General features: G+C 46.0%; 1 protein-coding gene across 1 annotated transcript in view; it reads left to right on the top strand.

Annotated features, from left to right (window-relative positions):
* Positions 1-17,112, top strand: part of Pdk (pyruvate dehydrogenase kinase) — a 70,061-nt gene that overhangs the window by 18,973 nt on the left and 33,976 nt on the right. The window contains exons 2-5 of the mRNA XM_050179219.3: positions 11,495-11,633; positions 13,461-13,532; positions 14,979-15,163; positions 16,782-16,868. Of these exons, the coding sequence (XP_050035176.1) occupies positions 11,495-11,633; positions 13,461-13,532; positions 14,979-15,163; positions 16,782-16,868 (483 nt within the window). The remainder of the gene's footprint in view (positions 1-11,494; positions 11,634-13,460; positions 13,533-14,978; positions 15,164-16,781; positions 16,869-17,112) is intronic.

The raw sequence follows: 17,112 nt of genomic DNA on the forward strand, positions 1-17,112 counted from the left end.
AAAGTACTGGCGTAATGTCCATTTAGGCGCGAATGTCGTTAATTCTACATTGAGAATCTCTTCTGCCACGGTATCTCACGCCGTGGAAATTTACTGTGACCCGCCGTTTCTACTTCCGCGTCGCCAACTGCCTGTGTAATCTGCTCCTGATACACTCCTCCTCTCATGCTGTGCACTCTCCAGCTCTCCTTGCAGGCGATATCAAGAGCAGCGACTGTTTTATGTCCTTCTGTTCTCTCATTTCTCCTCGGCTCATTTTGTTGTTGTTTGTAGCAGTACTGAGTAATGCATTCCTGGACGTCGAGCTTCGAGCGGCGCATGCGGAAGGTTTCAAATGCGCCCTCAAACGCTTGTCATGACTGACAGCAATACAGTTTTAAGGGCGTTGCGCGCTAACGACGCTATTTCCGTAAGTTTTCTTTCCCATCCACTTTTCGTCCCTGCTTTCCTTACGAAGTGTCCTATTCCTTTTACTGGGTTGTCGTTTCATTGTGCGATTCCCCGCCGCATTGCCCCGAGTAACATCCTTCCAGGAAAAGCAGTGTACCATGGAGACACTTCAAAAGCGGCAGCGCTAGCCACAGTGTTTTGCCCACGCGCCTTCTCTCCTTCCTGTGCGTGGGCACAAGTCGTTTGCAGCACTGCCGAAGTGATATTTGTTGGGATTTTTTGCGTCATGCACGTTTTTCGAACGGTGGCACGCGACCTTTTTACCATTTTGTCGCAGAGTATAGTGTGCAGAAGCCGCAGAACTTTCTACTTTCTTTTATTTCATCTTTTTTATTTTTTGTTGTAGGCTAGGAAAAAAGATGCTGAGCGGAGCAGTGGCAGACGGGGCAAATTCGGCATTGGCGATAAATATTCAACTCACGCACATTGTGCTGTGAATAACTATATCTTTCGATGTGGTTTCCTTTTTCGTATTGACCGATCCTAAACCTGGCTACATCGTCCATTCAAGCTGTGGCCGTTTAGTGCTTGTACCTCATCTAATAAAGCCTCTTGCGAGCACTGTGTGTCTCGTTTCTCGCCGCTCCACTCTTTCATCCATCGAACTAGTGTACTTTTAGGCGAGCACTAGACGAGCACTTCCAGTTGTCAAATGGCCACCGCGCCGGTCTCCTGCACTCTCCGTCTGCCTCGTCCACCTTGAGTTGTTTTTTTTTTTTTTTTTTCTCGCGCTCGCTGCACGTGGATGCTGCAACTGCCGCTGCGCCTCGCGGGGTGTACCACTTGATACGACCGCTGCCGGCTCCTTGCCAAGTCTGACGTGACGCAGTCATCCGCTGACGTCACTCGCCGCCGTCGCCGCGACCCCGATGGCATCCCCCTCCAAACAACCCGCACGCTATCCAGCGGGTCACGTTCGCATGCCCACGTGCACGCAGACACGATTCCGCTCTTGTTTATACCTCTCAGCGTCTCACCCCTCTCCCCCACTACGTCGTGTGTTTTCACATCACTCTCGGCAGCGTCCTGCTTTGTTCGTTTACGACATTTTTGGCGCAGAGTGTGCTTTCAGCCTGTCTTTCACCAACTAGCCTGGTCGCTTACCTTACTACAATTTTCCAAGCGATATTGAATTGTACTATCATCTTTGTGTCAGCTGTTTCTTCGGCGACAGCTGTTATACTTCCCGGCTTCTCTCTTCTTTCTTTTTTCGCTCAACTCCTTCCTCACCACCCGCCTCCTTACCAAATGATTATTTATTTATTTATTTATCTGTACATACTGCAGCACAATAGCGCTATAGCAGCAGTGGATTAACAGAGGAAAATTATACAGAGAAAAGTACGATACAACGATGAGGGTGATTTGCTAGGACCATTCATCCTGGATGGCAGATACAAAACTTTGGCGTGAGCATGGGCGAATAGACCCAGGTAAGGAATTGCAGACTTCTGTGGAACAAGGGGGAAAAGCTTAATTTAAACATATTAGTGCGTGCAAAGTAGGGCATCAAGTTGAAGTTGTGATGTCGTCTTGTCAATGACCCTGGCACGAGGCTAGTATAGTTTTTTTGAAAGTCTAACGGAGGAATTGACGATGCTGTGTAAGAAATCTAACGACGCTATTGGTGACGTGAATATTCTGTCGATTTTGACCGTTGCATCTGCTGTTAAACTGTGTGTTTGTGTGGTGCTCTTTTGGATGAAAGAATCGTCGAAACCCTCCCTATGTGTTGTACCGATCATTTTTTTTTCTCGCTTCTATGCGGAAAGAATATTCAGTCGATGGTCGATTCCGTGCACTGTCGCAACAATCACCTGCAAATACGAAGACGTCCTTTCAAATTCATGAGCGACAGTTGCAATATCGCGCTCTCGGTTGACCACCTGAATGTACATTTCAAAGGAAACGTTGCGCTGAAGGTAAAGTGTACATCAAAAAAGAAGGCGGGAAAGCGCCGCGGCCCCGTATCACTGAATAGAAGTTCTCCTGGACGATTTTCTTTTGTTTCCGGTTAGATCGCCTACAGGATTGCCAAATCGTGGAAGCATGAGTGGCGCCATCCAGCGAGAGTTGACTACCCCTCTTTCTCATTCGTTTTTTGGAGACAGGTTCTTCGCCGCGCTTATTTTTGGCATCGGAAGCAAACCTTCTCGAACCCATAGGCACATGCGCCGGTTTCCTCTCACCGCTCCTATTTGGTTAGCGAATGTGAAATCTGGCGCCGCCGTCGCAGTACAGGAAGAGATCATGACGTCAGCAGGTGCTTGCTTATTTTTGATACGTGACGTAGTGGGTTTCCTGATGGAAATCCCAAAATTCACGCCAGTTTTTCACACCGGGTTCTAACAGGCGCTGCGGAGGCTTCTTATGATAGAAATTATGTCCGGGTGGCATTCAGCTGACCTGATTGGTTCGTAGTTTGGTTCTAGGTTAACTGTTGACGTGCAGGTAAAGGGCAGTGGTGTCCTTGTTTTGTCTCTCGTCCGCCCTTTTTCTGCAGTTCAGCTGCTAAGCTCGATTCGGGAAACTGCTGTGAGCACCACTTCATATTACTGTGTAGCTGCGTGTCATTTGCGCTCCGTCAGAGATGACTATTGGGTTCATGAATGTGCAGTAATTACGGTTGATCATGGTGACAGCGACATTAGGAGGAGGTCAGGGGAGGTATTCTGTAAGAGTCCACCTAGTGGACATGTCCATTTCGTCTGCTGTTGGAAGTTCTGATTGGCTGTGGTGGGCTGCGCATGCACAGCGCCCAGGCGCCACAGCCAATCCGCACTTCATCAGCAGGCGAAATGTCCACTAGGTGGACTCTTACAGAATACCTCCCCTGATCTGCAGGAGTGACGAATGCGCGTTCGAATAACCGAGATCGCTACGAAACAGCGTGCGTTCGTCTGCTAATTTCAGACTAAAACCTTGTTGCATTTCACCCAGTAGTGTGCGGCTTAATTACTACCTTCGAGACGGTTGTGCGATCTTCGTGCTTGGAGTGTATGTCCTTTGAGCTTTCGCCCCAGCAGCTTGAAGATGGTTCCAGATTTTTTTTTTTAAAAAAAGGCGACATTATTGTTTTTTTAAGCGCCAGTTCCTTCATGTGTGCAACATCCTCTCGCTGAACAGAAGCGGTCGCAAGAGTAATCGCGTAGGCACAGAGGCAGTTTTCCGTTCGCTGCATGCACACACATAAACGGGCTATGACGGCTGGACAGGACAGAGAGCGTTTGGTCATATGTTTGGTGTCATCCTCGGCCGGATAAGTGTACAGCAGCAGTGTTCATGCCAGCTCAGAGTTGCCATCTTATCGACTCCGGAAGATCATATGACACAGGTACTGTCGGCGTGCAATGGAACCGGGAAGCACGAACTATAATGCCACACGTACCTAGAAAAGAGAGAGAGAGAGTGTTGAAGAGCGAGCGACACGATATCGAGACGGCCAACCTCGTTTTCCAAAGGCCTGCTTAGTTGGAGCATGCTTAACTTTCGTTAACGGCGTTAACCGGGAAGTGGAACGGAAACTACCCCCTCTGTCGCCGCGCGGACACGTTCAGCACGCAGTGACTGTGCGAAAAAGCAAAGAACGAAACGGTTTGTTAAAAAAACTTCCCGGCAGTTTCCTTTTGTTGTTGCTGTTCTTGCGTCGTGTTCTGGTGTGTCATACCGAGAAGTGAACCGTTAAACCAAGGCCGCTGTCATTTCTGTCACATTCCTGTCCTCCTTGCCCGCTTCCTTGCGCACATGCTCGCCTTGAGCGCCTACCAGAATGGCGACAGTTTGGCAGTGTCCCACTCACGCCTATTCGTGTTTCCTGCCGGGAAGATGTCAATCCATTGCTGGCACGCTTTGACAAGAGTACCGCTTACTTGCTGTTTTACACATTTCTTCGCAAGATTTTAACAAAGAATGGTGATTATGAGAACAACTGGGAATAGTTACGTATACACTCTTAAACAAAATTACACCCTTTGGGTCGTATCTTGCCACACAACGATAATCATCATCTGTCTCGTCCGGATTTTCTTTTTTTAACGCTGCGAGCCCGGTACTTCCAAGTCGCGAACGGTATGCGCGTTATCAGCATGACAAAGTATTCTCGACAGGAAAGTAGCGAGCGCAGCGTTTTCAAGAAGGGAAACGCAAGCAAGACATATGACAATTATTGTTCTGTGGCAAATATACACCTCAAAAGGCGTACCTTTGTTTAAGAGTGTAGTCCAGCTTCGCCGCGTGGCTTTGCGCCGGCGGCATTCGGTGTAATTGCAGACTGGTACACTCTTTTAGGCAAAGTTACACCCTTTGGGGTGTATCTCTGCCACACAACGATAATCGTCATCTGCATTGCTTGCGTTTCTTTTCATGAAATCGCGGCGCCCGCTACTTTTTTCTCGGGAATGCTATGTCATGCTGATAACGCGCATGCCGTTCGTTACTGGAAAGTACCGGGCTCGCCGCGTCAAAGAAAGGAAATGCGGACAAGACAGATGACGATTACCGTTGTGTGGCAAAATGGTGTAATTTTGCCTACACTCTAAGAACAGTTTACACTCTTTGGAGTGCCCCTTCTGCCACACAACAATAATCGTCATCTGCCTTGATGCGTTTCCTTTCTTTAACGCTGCTAGCCCGGTACTTTCCAGTAACGAATGGCATGCGCGTTATCAGCATGATAGCATTTCCTGTCGGCAATGCTATCATGCTGATAACGTGCGTGTCCTTCGTTACTGGAAAGTACCAGGCTCGCAGCGTTACAGAAAGGAAACGCATCAAGGCAGATGACGATTATTGTTGTGTGGCAGAAGGGGCACTCCAAAGGGTGTAAACTGTTCTTAGAGTGTAAGAGTGTACGAGATAGCACGAGATATGGCGTGAGTGTGAGTGTTGCGTTGCTAACGCCACCTAACGGCGGAATTACTCGGGCGCAAGTGGGATCAGCCTGCTCCTCTTTGGCTTCGGGTCGGCTAGATGTGTAGACATTTCGCGAGCTCATCGCTCACAGGTCGTTCGCGGAACCGTCCTGGGAAAGGCTGATAAGAGTAGAATACGATGGAACGCCCGAACACGATCGCTCGAACACGCCACCGTAGTGTCCAGCATGAAGGCGAGCGTATTCGCTGGCTATCCGATCGCGGGGAGTCGGGATTTCCTCGATTTGTCGCGCGCCCCATTTCACTTTCTATTGGCGATAATTCGGCTGTCTAGATTGGCGTATAAAAGGCGCAATAAATGCCCTGTGGCTGTCTGCACTAATGTGTTGTCGTTCCTTTGTCCCAAGAGCACGTTTGAAACCCCACAATACAGTCGTCTTCTCTGCTCTTCCCTTTATTGAGTATATATGCGCTCACGCAGGAACCATATGGAGATTCGCGTAATAAATTCCGGCCATGCTATTTGCAAAATAAGTCAGCACTGCTCAGCCCTTCTGTCTAAAGTTACTGTCTACGCTCGCAAATTAAATACTCAGCAACTGTGATATACTCATATAGTTGTAGTTACGCCGTATCTCGGTCGCTTCACTGTCTTCTTTCTGCGGCGGTTATCCAGAGGAAGCTCAATAAACGTTGCAGCTACAACAGAAACAGCGCGACTTCATCACTTTCACGAAAATGTCGAAGCCTCTGTCTAAACAGACTGCAGTATTAGGGCGTGCGACGAATTTTGAGAAAATAGATTATATGCTGATGTAATCACTGATTTACTGATTTATCGTCCCCGTCTACCGCGAGCGCTTTGCTGTTCGAGTAGTAGTGTACTACGCAGAACAACAAAAGGTCCGAGCGTGTTTTCGTAGGCGCTTTAATCTCTGTTATTGAGGGTATCTCCCGAGCACTAAGAATTCGCTGGAAATCCTATGAGGCAACGTGGAACACCGGGCTCCCGACCGCATTGTCAACATCCGTCCGTTGCTTGCGGCGTCGTGACGTCAGGACGTCGCGGACACGGCGTTTGGCCCGTCGCCATGGCAGCCGCGGTGTAGTCGGGCGTTCGCGAAACCGGACTCGTGCGCATGTGGGCCAAGCTCCCTCACCCCCCCCCCCCCCCCCGCCGTTCCCTCCCCTGTCTGCTTTCTCCAAAACTCAGCATGTCGCTCTTCCTTGCGAGGCGCGCGTCGTCGATCAATAAACGGTAGCCGTTGTCCCTGCTGCCCTGCTCAGGATGTCTTGTTCGGAGGACCTCTGGCGACCGCTGGGACGGTGGGAGGAACGCGCGCGTGTTTGGCTCCGATATAAAGTTTTCTTTTTCTGTCTCGCGCGTGCGGTCTACGCGACTCTTCACACGTCTCGGTAGTTGCGCGTTTGTGCCTATTTTCTTTCTTCAAACGTTTATCTTCTGTGTGTCCGTGTTCAGTGGTATCTCGTGTTGGTAGCATTCTGTCACTGCACTGTTGACGGAAGAGCTTAACACAACCCGGCGCGGTTGCTTAGTGGCTATAGTGTTGGGCTGCTAAGCACGATGTTGCGGGATCGAATCCCGGCCACGGCAGTCACATTTCGATGGGGGCGAAATGCAAAAACAGCCGTGTACTTAGATTTAGGTGCATGTTAAAGAACCCCAGGTGATCAAAATTTCCGGAGTCCCCCTATACGGCGTGCCTCATAATCAGATCGCGGCTTTTGGCACGTAAAACCCCATAAATTAATGTTTAAGAGCTTAATATAGTCACACTTTAACACTCCTTTTTGCTGTTTTCTTTTCTCGTTTCTAGTTTTATACTATAGCCAGTCCCGTTTGCTGCTTGCGAAATGCTTTGAGAATGTGTTGTCGAGCGTGGTTAGCAACACAACCGAACTCCGTTTGCCGTTTCGTAGCGATGTACGCGATAATGTAAAACTATTCCACACTGTTTTTATTCCAAATAAGGAGCAGTCGCTCAAGCAGTTCAACCGTTATCGAGCTGTCTGGTCGAGTATACTTGCAGTGGCCTTTTCGAAGTACCTGCCGCTTGAAACCCTTGACTATTGTGTTGCTCTCTAGTCTTAACTTGAAGCCAGTCAAAACAGTAGTAATTAACCCAGTGACAACAATCACGTCCTATGGCTATCCTGTGGACATCCGCTGCCAAGACATGAATACTCATAGGAATGTGTCGAATACGTCCTGCGGACCTCCCACGAGCAAACTCAAATAAAAAGCCTCAATTGGAGGACAAATGGTCATGTGTACGTCAAAAAAAAAAGGTCCATGTGGGATAACCTTGGGACATCCATGTGCGTTTCTGATATCCGAAACTGGATGTCTGGCGGATGTCCTATTTCACTGATATTGGTGCATGTACATCGGAACATGATTCGGATGTCCTATGGACGGATTGTTTTCACCAGGAATCTTGTTGAACGGGTACAATATATTTTGTGTACCTCTTGTGAAGCTGCCCAGCATAAACCCACAATTGTATACATCTTGTGTGCTGCGAGCGGCCGTCATCACAGTGTGAGAATCACTGACGACCCGCATAAACACAGAACCGGACGCAAGGCGAAACCGGACTGTAAGCAGAAGCGGTAACCTACCGCTCCCGTTATCAATGTGCCATAGTGTGCGCGATATAACCACGCTTGCCGCCGCGGCTGTCTTGATAAACAGTTCTTTCGCTCTGAGATACAGCTAGGGGGGGAAACGCTGAATGTTATTAGTCAGGTCAGTGCTCTACAACTGCTTTCTCGACAGCCGCGCGGTTGTGGAATGCGCGTAGTCACGGTAGGGTTGACCTCATTCCGTATAACGTTGACTAGCTGGAGCCTTTGTCAAGATAACATGATTCACCGCAAGTATAACAGCTGGCTCCTTGGCACACACATTAGTCGACCACCTGTTGCGTCTGCACTGCTCAAAATCGCTGGAGCGAACTCGTGTCCCTCCAGTGCTGTTATTCTAGCTTCAAAAGTTCGAAGACGTTACACGCATGGGACTCGCTTGCTGTGCCGTTGTTCGCAATGCTCTTGCTTGTTGGCCGACTGGCGCTGAATCGGCAAGTTTCATTGCTAGCGAAAAGATATGTGCGAAGTGTGCGTTTCGAACAAAGTTTTCCAATTTCGATCGGTTCGACAATATTGAGGATTATCTCACCATTGGGCTTCTCGGTTTCGAGGAAGACGTTATAGTCTGCGCTCTGGAAATACTCTAAACGCTACTCTGGAACGTCAGACCAAGGCCCCACGGGACACACAGCTAACGATCTGGTCTCGCCAAGTTTCTTACATACCCAACATTCAAGGGCTCACGCCACGCACCTTACTCCCGGCACCTTCGAAATCACCGGTTGTATACATAGAATGGCGATGCGGACAGACGCTTCGCCATCAATAACAGTTTTGTTGTTCTTCTAAAAGCAAAGTATAATTTCTTCGGCATGGAAGCCTCAACAACATACTCTTAAAATAGTTGCATCCTTTGGGGTGTCTGTTTAGCCCACAACGATAATCGTCATCTGCCTTGCTCGCACTAGAAAGTGTTTTAGTGAATAGACTGAAGTTTTTGGTCGAGAAAGAGTCTTGCCGGGAAGCCCACTTACATATTTTTGTAAATTCTCCATATCATTTAGAGCTATTTATTTTGCTGTACGAAGCGTACTGCGTGGTGGCTGCTTGATCAAAGCATAATATGATAGCTGAGTGTACTCGCGTCCAGAGATACGCTGTAGTTGTGTTTGCGTTCCTGGGAGTGACACTTCGCCAGCACAGTCACACCGGCGACTTCTTTCACGCTGTGAACGTGCCCGGCAGCTTAGAGCTTTTCCCTTTACGACGAATGGCAGGGCGTATCCGACCGTCTAATTTTGATATTGGTTTGAAACCACACAGCAAAACTTGCGCCATTTGTTCGTTTCAAAACAAGCATGAACATGCAATCACGTTGGCAGATCCGCGTGGGCAGCCTGAGTAGCGTGGTCCGTCAGTGTCAGTTTTGACGGAAGGTGTCGCAAGAGGCGCTGACGATCGCTGCGCGGACGCCCCGCCTGGCCAGTGTCAGGACCGTTCACAATTAAGACGGGTCCAAGAAAAGTGACAGGGCAAACGCTACACATAGAAATGTTTATACAAGAGCGATTTGATGCACGGTTATTGCTTTAAATATGAAACGACTGGCTCATGAACAAGTTCTGCTAAGCCGTCTTTTGTATACAGCGGACACTTTTGTGTGTTCCTCTGCGTCTTCTTGTATGTAAACCATCTTGTGTGTAGCCATTCGTCCTGTCACCTTTCTTGTGTTTCACGCTACGGTTGTATTCGTTTCTTCATGCACGATTTTCAGTCTGGTGCCAACATATATAGCCATTCTTTGCGCTGGTCTTCCTCGACGCTGCCGCCATTGTGCCGTCACCTCCGCGCGGGAGCTCCGGATTAGGCCCCCTAAATCGCGAAAACAGCGACGTAGCCGCTTCGTGCTCAACTCCGTGCGCTTGCTATTGCTTGTTTCGGCGTTCTCACAATACTGCGGTCCCCGTTCTGCGAACTGGCGCGACGTCACCGCTTGTCTGTCTGTTGCCGGAGACAGCGCATGTCCGCCGCGCGCAAACGCGAGTTCACGAGCCGCTGGCAGCCCCGTCCAAGGTCGCGAAACGACACGCGGCGTCTAGGGGCGCCTCCACCTTCCCCTTCCTCCCCCTCTTCATTTCACGACGCCACAGAGCGATTAACATATCTGGGTCGGCTCCGCATGCCGTGCAACGTCCGCGCCACGTCTGATTTCGCGTTGCTCCAGGTAGCACCACGTTGATCTGCTGCGCTGTCACACCGAGAATAATGCTGGTAATTGCGTTCTGCCGCAAGCGGTGTTACTAGACGAACGGCCCGGCCCGCGCGGCCGTTCAGTGGGTGTGCTTCGGACGCGGTACGTGCTCGGGAGCTCCGGTTTCCGCGTTGCCGAGTGCTAGAAGGTCAGTCAGGAGACTCGTCCGCCCCATGGTCTCGCACACCGCAGACGGCGCCGCAGAGCGATTACGGCCGCCGTCCATTTTACCCTCTCCCGGTGGCGTTACATTGTCGCACAATTTGAGCCGCAAGAACGCACGTTGGAGCTACGCGCAAACACAGTTAGTGCAAACAGTCAGTGCAAGCATGATACTGCAGGCACAACCGCTACAAACACAGTCGGCAGCTGTCGTGTGGGCTTCAGCAGCACCCCAGCACCTCTTCAGTGGTGCTGGGGTGCCGTTTCAACAATGAACATTGAAACTAGGAGTGTGCAAGTAGTAATTTTTGAAACTGAGTTGAATACGAATAAAATATTGAATGCTTCTTGAATAGTTCCGTAACAGTAAAGTGCCATTCTCACCATTAATATAAAACAATCTTCACATACTTTTTAGCCAGGAAAGTCTCTGAGCCAAGTAGCATGCCCCACCACTACTGGTGTTTTATATCTACTATGGCCACCGGCATATAATTTAGCACACCTTTGCTCCAATTTGATGCTTCATTGCACACAGTTGGCAGTTTAACACGTTCAAGCACTATGAGAAAAATATTCATATTTACAAAGATTCAGCTAGTTATTTGAAAGTTTTGTATATTTTCGCACCTTTAGTTGGGTCCATGCAGTATCAAAAAGACACATAAACCCCATGTCCAATAACCTCTTACTATAAAACATATGAGATCCTACTAAAAATCCCATGTTTCTAATCTAATATGGGATTATAATAAGTAAAGGAGTTTGGGGCATACGGTCTTTCTTTATAGAGGTAGTTTCATATAACTGTTACCATGAGAGCAATCTTGCCCTTCAGTCGTTTAATTATCCATCAAGGAAATGGTGTGAGAAACATGTTGAATTGATTGCCTTAGCAGTTACACAGTTACATGTTCGAAGCCATGGAAACAGTTGAAGACAAATGGTGTCTCGCAGGTCAAAATAAACTGCATGCAGCAAATTTGCAATGACAAACTCACGATGAATGATATATGCTACAAATGCAATTAAGCCTTTATGTTTTCATCCTGTGTTTTGTAACGAGCAATATTATACCAGCTCTCTGCAAAGTGGTTATGTTTGCCACAATCATGTGACATCGCTGTCTCTCTCTCTTTTGTCATCATAGGTGAAAATGCCTGTGAAAAGACGTCATTTCTCTTCTTGCGCAAAGAACTGCCAGTGCGGTTGGCCAACATAATGAAGGAGATTCACCTGCTGCCAGAGAATCTGCTGAGCATGCCCTCTGTGGAACTTGTCAGAAGCTGGTAAGTGCAGCAGGTTTTGGATAGCACCTGGGGGAGAATGTTTGTTTACTGTCTGCCTTTGCTTGATTTCACAGCATCACTCATTTGAGGGTTATTGGGTGAGGTAGCTCAGTATGGCAACAACAAGGCATTGTTATAAAAGAAGAAACTGCAATATCAAAGCTAAGAAAGATGTTTTGCCTGATTTTTGATGCCAATTATTTGTCAGAATTAAGTAAGGCTTTGTGCTTGCCACGTGAAAAACATCTGGAGTAGACATGTCATCTGAGTATGATTACAGAGTCGCAAGTTATTGATATAACAAATGATTGAAAGAAAAATGTGATGTTTCATGCAGCAGTAGGGGCTGCAGCACTATTGAATGTTATTAGCCGTACATTCAATAACATTGCTTTATATGCAATATTCATGCGGACAGCAAGTCAGGTACGAGAATCATGCATACCTTCACTTGTCCCCATGCTCTTTCAGACAAATCTGGTTCACATAGGTTTCTTTTTCATTTTATGCGAAGCATATTACTAGAGCTCAACCCAGCTCCTCAGGCGCGGTGGTGTCGCCTTCAATGACCTTTGACCCCATGCCATACCACGTGACACCGTGACGTCACGACAGAGGAGAAACGGGGCTCCAACTCGTGCCGTCGCTCGCCGCGTCGTGGCGGTATATAAGCAGCTGCGCTTGTTTCTAGGTGGCTTTGGCTCAACTCTTGCAAGATGGGCTGGGTGGGAATCGAACCAGGGTCTCCGGAGTGTGAGACGGAAACGCTACCACTGAGCCACGAGTACGATGCTTCAAAGCGGTACAAAAGCGCCTCTAGTGAATGCGGTGTTGCCTTAGAAACGAGCTGTTTCTAAGGCTCAGGCGTGCGTCGCTTGCTCAGGCGCACATTTCGTTGCCGCGCCGAACGCTGCGTTGCTCGACGCTCACCGCGTCCAATGCGGGGCGCGTAGTCGCTGCGCCGTAGCCCATTGTCTTACACCCCTTGGCGGGTCGACGGGAACGCTGTCGCGTTCCACTCTTGAAGGCGAAGCAGAGTAACGCATGAGTTGTTTCTTCGTCTAGCCGAACCAAATATAGCCAAGCAACAGCAGTTCACCAGGCTAAACAGTGGTTCAACAACTAAAACAAAGGCTAGTATGCTTCGCATCCTGGGCTTAACCTTAGCTAAGCCACAGCCATTTTTTTTTAAGATGAGCAGGTTAACTATGTTCTTGAAAATACAAAACATATTTTTCTTTTTTTTTTTTCAAGCAATAAATTGCCATTTATAGAAGGTACCTATAAAAAAGCAGCTTGTCTCGTAGTCCACACAATGGGCATCATATTCAGCAAAGCTGTATATTGAAAATATGAAACACTATTGTGCTGAACGTTCCTTTTCTTGTATGTTCCACTGGGGCCATATTTTCAAATTATTCGTTTCATCTTACATTATTTTTGGCCTTTTCTCATTGGCTCAAGTATTGCTGCACTGCACTTATTGCTAGTGTCAGCTGCTCAGCCAAATGCATAATAAAGAGGGAATGAAAAATGAAATAAAACATTACAAAATATGAGCAATCGTCTGTCACATAACATGGATAATGAGCTAGGTTGCTTGCTCATTTAGGCTCATGTTCAAGAAATGATGCATGTCTTAATTCCACTGCATAATGCAGGACACATTTTGTCATAATGTTATGCCCGGTTGAGTAACCATTTCCTGCAGTGCATGAAATTATTGAACAATGTTCTCAACATAGTGAACATATGACAGTGGAGTCAGTGTTTTGTAATAACCTATGTAGTATGTCCTTTGCTTGTCACTGACATCTTTCTTTGCAGGTATGAACGGAGTTTTGAGGAAATATTGGAATTTGAGAATGCTGGGAATGATGATCAAAAAGCCATGATAAAGTAAGTTGTTAAGAAAACACACTTCACACACAGCACAGTGATTATTACAACTTCACTAAATATTGGTAAATGTTCATTTAAAGAACAATTTAACATTTAAAGAAAAAAAGAAATCATTAAGCAGACTGTTTGTTTTTGGCAAATTGAGCATTTCCTCTAAGTGCATTAAAATTCTGATGCATTTAATGTAATTTTCATGTTCTTCAGTGTAAGCACAGTACATTGAAGAACACAATGGGGTAATTCTATCTGCCATACCAACGTTTAGCTCTAGACTGATGTGAATTGAATGACCTGCAGTAATTGAGCTTTTTTTCTTATACGAATAAGTACAGTCTGCAGTTAGACAGATCACCTCATTAGTATTCTGATGTAGCTTCAACATTTCATCTACTATGTTCAAAAATGTGACTAATATAAAGCATTTGCAGTTGTCTGTTGAGTCTTAATGTTTTCACAGAAAGACCGACCTGTAATCAGTGCTGGAATATTAACTAGGCATGTTCTACAAGTGCAGACCATGCTGTATTGGGTTGTCCCCGCTTGGGGGAAACACTTTATCAATATGCAGGGCTCACATTGTCATGAAGGCATGTAGAGATTATTTCTTCTGTTAATAGACTGTTACGTCTTTCTTCTTGATGCATAAAAATTAAGTTGCACTGCATTTAATTCTAGTAAGCTGTTTCCATTACTGTGGGAAACCCTTACATATCTTATGAGTGCTATTGTGCCACCGACTTGAGATCATTCACACTGCTATGAATATATTAAAACACCCTAGCGATTCCTTGCTCATGAAACATTGATTTAATTTTAACTGTAAGTGGTGACTGGGGCTGGTGTGGTCTTAAATTCCAAAATTATGGTGCATGTACAGTTACAAAGTTAGACCAACAGTATGCTCTTCAGTCTCTCCCCCCCTCTTTTTTTCTTTTTGTAGACATAGGACTTCTTTACATTTGAGGATAGGTCACATGATGGCAATTACGTAGCACCATGTTTTCTAATATGTGACGGAGGTGTTCTTTTTTTTTTTCTGAAGTAGCTTGTGATAGACTTACCCCCATATTCATAAATGCATCTTAACTTGAAGCTTACACTTGTCTTAATTTAAATGATTCGTGTCATGAATGCACCGTAGGAAATGCGATGAGCGTCTTGGGCACATTCACACCAGGTGTCATTTATATCGAGTCAAGCATGGGCTTCAACTTAAGATGCATTTCTGAATACGAAAGCTAAATGGACAAACATTTATTTTTATGCCATATCTGCACTAGGGATTCTGTAGATCCACATGGCAGCTACGCATTAAAATATGACTCTGTTGCTCATCCTTCAAAAATGTGCTGCCCTTTCTTGTACTTCACTTTATCACTTATGCTCTTTACATTGCTCCCAATTGCTGTGCAAACACTTGCCTCTTTGTATTTCTTGTTTAAGGTTTTGTGAGGCACTGATCAAGATTAGAAACCGCCATTCAAACGTCGTTCAGACCATGGCCCAGGGTGTCATAGAGCTGAAGGAGTCACATGAGCCGGACCCAAAAACGGAGCACAGTATACAGTACTTCCTGGACCGCTTCTACATGAACAGGATTTCGATCAGAATGCTCATAAATCAACACAGTAAGGCCTGCATCTACTTTTAATGTTGGGCACAGTTCACATTTTGCTACAGTAATAGATTGTTATTGCCACACAACCAATAAACAGAAAACCCTACTGTGTCGCATAAAATTTAGTTCTGAATTTACTTACATTCATTGGCATGTTTTTTTAAAATGATCTGATGTCATAATTAAGATAATTTCTGTCTATTGTCATTATTATTAGGCATTCTGGAATGCATGAACACAAAAATATCTAATAGCATAAGGAATTGCAGAAAAAGAATTGGTTGATGTGAAATATTACACGTTAATAATAGATTGCTGCCAACTGACATTTGCAGTAAACTTTAAAGGAACTGCCAAAGTAGCTTTGGCAAGGTGGTTTCTTATTACATGACAAAGCCATGAAGAGGGTACAACCAAGATTGTATGCTTGCCCAGTGGGAAGAGACCAAAAGCTACATCAGCAAAGAGGCCATTACGATTGTATTTTATACAAAGAAGTAACAAGGCAAGTTAACAATAGTTGGCTACTATTAAATGACCTACAGATATATATACTCGCCATAGTGATGGTGCCAGAGAGTTGAGAAGGGCTCAAAAACCGCAGCCAGTATAGAAACTGGCAGCAATTTACAGAAGATTCGTGCTCCATGCAAACTTCATTACAGATGATAAGCTACAGGTAAATATTGAGTGTGCTTCTTTCTTGCAAAGTTTATTTAGCAGTTTTAATGCGATTAGCATTCTTTGAGAAGTTCGCCGAGTTTGCGGTATGTCTATCCATCTGTTTGTCCGTGCCTAATCTCTTTCCTACCAACTTGGGTCACTGGGTAGTCCCTGGTCTAATGGGTAGAGCACCGGGCTGCTGTGCTGAGGGAACCATGTTTGAAACCAGCCATTGGACCAACTTGGGCCACTGAGTGTGTGACACTGGGTATGTGTCGCTCTTCAATGAGCCTTTTTCACGCCAACATGGGTCACTGGGTGTGTGCCGCGTTTCACTTAACGTTTTCCAACACCAGCTTAGGTCACCGGTATGTGCCACTCTTCAATAAAAAGAAAATCATTTAAAATTTCTCTGGTGTTAGGTAGAATAGAACCCATATCATATATATTCAGACAATCTTGTCTGAATATATATATATATACATATGTGCCATTTAAGAGCTTTGCAGCGGTTCTGCAAGCTGGTGCAGGGCATCCAGACGGATGCGCAAGAAAGGAGCCGAGCTGCACACATGCCCGGTACGTGACATGTTGCAGCAGTGGCATGTTGCAACATTGCTTCAATGCTAATCGCATTAACGTCAACATTCATTGTGGGAAGGGTTGTGCCGCAATTTTTTGCATTTGTCGTTAGTTGTACAAACTGGCACTCGGCATTTATTACTTTATTTGTGTTGGGCCTAGGAATTCTCATGGCATTATTTTAGTGCTGTACGCTTGAGACGAATGCAGTGGTGAAAATGACATGGTGACGTGAATCCTTATACTTTATTGAGGATTTCATTTGGTTGACACATTCTTTCTACGCACAACGGTGCCTGTAGAGGTTGAACATTCAGCTTTCCCTTTGTATAAGCAGAGTACTTCCCGTATTTATGTTTCTGGATCATTTCCTTTCTCTTCAGCTTCCCTGTTTGGAAATGAGAACAACACTCATCCCCGCAATATTGGTTCCATCGACCGCAACTGCAATGTTGCAAGTATAGTTGAAGGTAAATGTTTATTCTTGCAAGTGCTTGTAATTGAACTTGTAATACTGTGGTACAAGTTTTGTCTACAACCCGTTTGTACAACAAAGGCAATATACATTCAAACCTCAATATAACGAGCACGAGTATAATGAAGTCAACATAAATGTTTCTCATCAATGCAAGCATGTAATGAATATATGTGAATACACATTGTGGAAGTAATTCTGTGTTGGATGCGATTTCATAATAACGAGGTTTGAGTGTA

The sequence above is a fragment of the Dermacentor andersoni genome, chromosome 5, assembly GCF_023375885.2.
Source record: "Dermacentor andersoni chromosome 5, qqDerAnde1_hic_scaffold, whole genome shotgun sequence".
Classification (NCBI taxonomy): domain Eukaryota; kingdom Metazoa; phylum Arthropoda; class Arachnida; order Ixodida; family Ixodidae; genus Dermacentor; species Dermacentor andersoni.